The sequence below is a fragment of the Spermophilus citellus genome (genome assembly GCF_964194105.1).
Source record: "Spermophilus citellus genome assembly, chromosome: 5".
NCBI lineage: Eukaryota > Metazoa > Chordata > Mammalia > Rodentia > Sciuridae > Spermophilus > Spermophilus citellus.
Window position 1 is genome coordinate 86784875 of NC_138186.1, and position 4844 is coordinate 86789718.

Below are 4844 nucleotides of genomic sequence, written 5' to 3' on the forward strand. Positions count from 1 at the left end.
TGTTGGGAGAGATGGATTACCTCTGAACTGAAAGCCATTTTGCAGAAATGAACTGTTGGGAATTGTATGTCTTACAGGGGTCCTTTACTCTTTCTCAGGGTCTCATGACTTTAGAGAATTCACAGTACAGGCAAGCTTCCACTCCCAGTCTTGGTGTTCTTTTCCTCAGATTTCACTGTCATGATGTAGAAGATGGAAGATGGAAACGACAATGCCTGTCTGAAGGAGCAAGTTGATTAGGGTTCTTGAAATGTTCTGTGACAGAGGCAATCCTATCTTGTCAATAGTAAATGGAGAGCATGTTAACACAGAGAGAAATTACCTCAGAAGTGATAGCCAATTGCAGAGCACTGAAGTGTTAGGAATTGGCAGGTCTAAAGCAGGTCTTTCTTTTCTTCACTGACTTTAGGTCTTTCATAGTAAAGGCCAGCATCCACTCCCAGGCATGGTGTTCTTTTCCTCAGATTTCAGTGTCATGATGTAGCAGATGGAAGAAGGAAGAGACAATGCCTGTGTGGAGCAGCAACTGGATTAGGGTTCTGAGAATTTCTGTGACAGTCAATGGTTGTCTTGGGAACATTAAATGAAGAGCATGTTATTAGAGATGTATGACCTCAGAAGTGACAGCCAATGAAGGTGCACTGAACTGTTAGGAATTGGCAGGTCTCCAATGGGTCTTTCTTTCTTCTGGGGGTTCCATGACTTCAGGGCATTCAGCGTACAGGCAGAATGCACCCCAGGTTTGGAGTATTTTCCCCCAAATTTACTGTCATGCTATTGAAGATGAAAGATGGAAATGACAATGACTGTTTGAAGCAGCAGCTAGGTTAATGTTGTTGAAATCTTCTGTGACAGAGGCAATGTCTATCTTGAAAACATGAAGTGGAGAGCATGTTAGAAGAGACATATAACCTGTAAACTGAAAGGCATTGATGGAGCACTGAACTGTTAGGAATTTTCAGGTCTCAAATGGGTCATTCTTTCTTTTTCAGGATCCTATGACCTTTAGGTCTTTCATAGTAAGGCCAGCTTCCACCTCGGGTGTGGAAGATACTAACAACAATGCTAGTATGAAGCAGCAACTGGATTAGGGTTCTTGAATGATCTGACAGATGCGATGGCTGTCTTGGAAACATTCAATGGAGAATCTGTTAGGAGAAATGGATTACCACTGAAATGGAAGCCTTTAATGCATCACTGTAGTGTTAGGAATTTGCAGGTCTTAAATGGCTCTTTTTTTTTTTTTCTTTTCTGGTGTCCCTTGATTTTAGGGCATTCATAGGAAACTGCAGCTTCCCCTCCCAGTCGTGGTGTTCTTTTCCTCAGATTTTACTGTCATGACGTAGAAGATGGAAGATGGAAATGACAATGACTGTCTGAGGCAGCAACTGCATTAGGGTTCTTTACAGGTCTGTGACAGAGGCAATGGCTGTCTTGGGATCATTCAATGGAGAGCATGTAAGGAGAGATGGAGTACCTCTGAAATGAAAGCCATTGATGGAGCACTGTACTGTTAGGAATTGGCATGTCTCAAATGCCGCTTTCTCTCTTTTTTTTCTTTTTCTTTTTCGGCGTCCCATGACTTTAGGGCATTCATAGTAAAGACCCGCTTCCACTCCCAGGTGTGGTGTTCTTCACCTCAGATTTTCAGGTCATGATGTAGAAGATGGAAGATGGAAATGACAATGCCTCTCTGAAGCATGGGATTAGTGTTTTTGAAATGTTCTGTGACAAAGCCAAAGGCTGTCTTGGGAACTCTCAGTGGGAAAGCACCCCTTGAGACGTCCCAGTTGCTATGGGAACCATCTTTCAAACAGAGGTTCTGTGACACTCATGGAGTTCTTCACTTCTTGACCATGAGGTTTGGATGCCAGGTGTGGGAGTCAGAAGTTTATCAAAGCAAGCTGGTCATCATAATCGGGTTGCCCCTATTTATGACCCTGGTTGGGCTTGCTTTGCACAAACTTTCTCCCCAAACCCCTTTCATTGATCACACTGAGATGGCTTGTGGTCATTGCACTCCACAGTGTAATAGCCTGTTTGGGTCCCATCTCCTGCCACCTGCAGGGTGGTTGATTGAGGAAACCAGATGAGGGGCCATGGGGGATGAGAAAAGACAGAAATCCAAGGGGTGAAAAAGCTGGAACTTGGTGTCCATTACACTCTGGTAGAGTGCAACGGTCAGGAGCCAGCTCAACACGTTTGTTACACAAGTTTTATCCTTAAAAGGTTTTTTTTTGTGTGTGTGTGAAAATTTGGACAAAGCCATCAAAACCAATGTCATATGTATGACCAGTCCAATTATGAGTAGCAGCTTGTGCCCATAACGTTCCACCGCTGAGCCCTGCCACCTGAACCACAAGTTCAAGAACTGAATACCTCCCTAGGTGGAACAGGTCTTAACCCAAGTAACTGGGCAGTCTTGACCAGCGCCTTGCATCAAGAATTCCCACGAGGGGCATCACCTCCCGGGACAATTAGAGAAAACCCTAATTTAGTCACTGCTCCCAACAATTGCCTAGATGTTATTCTATATGTCCTGAGGACATACAGAAGCAGCAGTGTTGCTGCTTCATTTTGGTTCTAATGACTGGGTTCCAGTTGGAGCTCACTGGCAATTTTCGAAGCCATATTTTTGAAGGCCTTTGATTTCTTGGATATCGGCTTTAATCGGACCCCGTTGAGAGATAGTCTGGGGAGTTTACATACCTCCATCTCCCACTGCACCACTTCCTCGGTGTACCCATCTCCATGGATGCAGAAGAGCAGAAAGGGCGTCTTGTGCATATACTGGCAGTTGTTGGCATCCAGCACCCTGCGGATTTCCCTCATGATGTCACTGGGATCCATGGCACTGGTGATTTTCATGCTCCAGGTGAAGTGCAGGGAGCGAGGTTTTGCTTGTTGGTTCTCCTTTCTCTGCTCAGCAGAGACATGATGACTTGAGCCCTTATATCTCAGGGTCTTCTCAGACTCAGCTGGAGGCCTTCTTGTGAATTTAGATGTAAAACCACAAGTGGTGCCTCTCTGAGTCTGGGGCAATTCTTCAGCTGGATGGAAGCAGCTGGGTGAGGCAAGAGGACCTTCGCGTGTTGCAGTTTGGCATTCCCGGGGCTGGCGGTGGAACATTCGACGAAGGGCACTGGCTCTGGGGAAGCAGATGCAGCCCCGGGTGGAGGTACTTGGGACACTGTGGGTTGAAGTCGCTGGAGGGCTCTGAGCAGGGTAGGTGCTGTTGTTCTGACCATTCCGGCTAACTGAACGTGTGTCTGCTTTTGTTGTTTTGCGGCAGATATACTTACTCCACAGTGTCCTCCCTCCAGATGGTGTGCTGCTCTTGTAGGCAGCAGGCATTTTCTTGAATTCAGGAGTCTCCAGCTCCTTGGGACTGATGGTGATCCCAGGTACGGGCCTGGCTGGAGAAATTCCCTTTCCTCCCACAGCACTGCCGCCGGATTTCTGGGAGGCCATTTGATGTTCTCTGAGGTGACTCTGGGCAGTGCTGGTCGGATATGGCCCAGTTCCAGCATGGTCCAGGGACTGTGTCTGCTTCTCAGTTGAAACGCTTCGCTGCACTTTGCGTTGAGGAGGCCAGCTGGTGCTCTTTCTGAGGACCCTGCTTGGCTGCACCTTAGCCAACGAGATGTTTCTGTGGGAGATGGCCACCCCTGGACCAACAAAGGGTTGGAGGACATCAAGGCCTCTGTTGATCCACCTGTCTCCCATAATTTCGGCCAGGGTGCTTCGCTTAGTTGGATTGAGCACCAGGAAGCGTTTCAGCAGATCTTCACATTCTGTTGACATGTACAGAGGGATTCGGTATCTACCTTGTAGCACCCTGTCTCTGATTTCTCTGACATTGTGCCCAACAAAAGGACGCGACCCGGTGACTAGGGTGTACAGAACCACGCCAAGACTCCACACATCGGCTTTGGGACCATCATACTCTATGCGCTGGAAGAGCTCTGGAGCTGCATAGGGCGGACTGCCGCAAAACGTGTCGAGTTTACACCCAAGTGTAAACTCGTTGCTGAGTCCAAAATCGGCTAGCTTGATATTCATCCTAGCGTCAAATAACAGATTCTCCGCCTTCAGATCTCGGTGGGCGACCTGCTTTTGGTGACAATATTGGACTGCAGACACGATCTGCCGGAATATAGATCTTGCCTCCTCTTCCTGCAGTCTTCCTTTCTTGGCCACATAGTCCTTAACTCTCCCTCCACTGGCATACTCCAGGACCAAACAGAGTGCTTTTTCGCAGTCCAGAGCTTCATAGAGCTTCACGATGTGTGGGTGGTCTAACATCTTGAGGATTCTCACCTCTCTGTACATCTTTTGGAGGGCTTGTGGCTTCAGATGTCTCTTATCGATGATCTTGATTGCCACTTCTTTATCTGTGACGACGTGACGGGCCAGCATGACTTTGGCGAAGGCCCCCTTGCCGAGGGTTTTCAGGACTCTATAATCTCCAATGCGAGGCTGTTCACCTGCAGAGGAAGCTGTGGATTTTCGGCGCTGTGCTCCAGAGTGCCCGGTCTGGGAGGTGTCTTCTGCCCGTCTAGCTCCATGCGAGGGGTGCATGGTTTGACCCAAGTTGATGATCGATGGGTCTGGGTGTCACTGGAAAAGTTAGGATAGGTGAGGGCTAGGCAAGGACAGGGGGTGGGGGAAAACAAGGAGAGAGTTGGAGATGGGTTGGGGAAAAAACAGCCACAACTGCCTTTTACCAACAAATATCGTGCCCAGTTCAAAAACTCGCTCTGGGAACATCAAAGGCCAAAAGGCAAATGAGGAGTGGTTCTAGGTCCACTCATTTCTAGGATTCTCATTCTATTATCTCCTAG

At 47.7% G+C, this 4844-nt stretch overlaps 1 protein-coding gene across 1 annotated transcript; it reads right to left on the reverse strand.

Moving 5' to 3' along the window:
* Window positions 1–2583: 2583 nt before the first annotated feature.
* LOC308648752 (MAP/microtubule affinity-regulating kinase 3-like) lies at window positions 2584–4581 on the reverse strand (the record flags this gene model as incomplete). The annotated part of the gene is made up of 1 exon (XM_081293742.1): window positions 2584–4581. The coding sequence occupies one exon, from the start codon at window positions 4579–4581 to the stop codon at window positions 2584–2586; it is 1998 nt and encodes a 665-aa protein (XP_081149868.1).
* Between the last annotated feature and the right edge of the window lie 263 nt (window positions 4582–4844).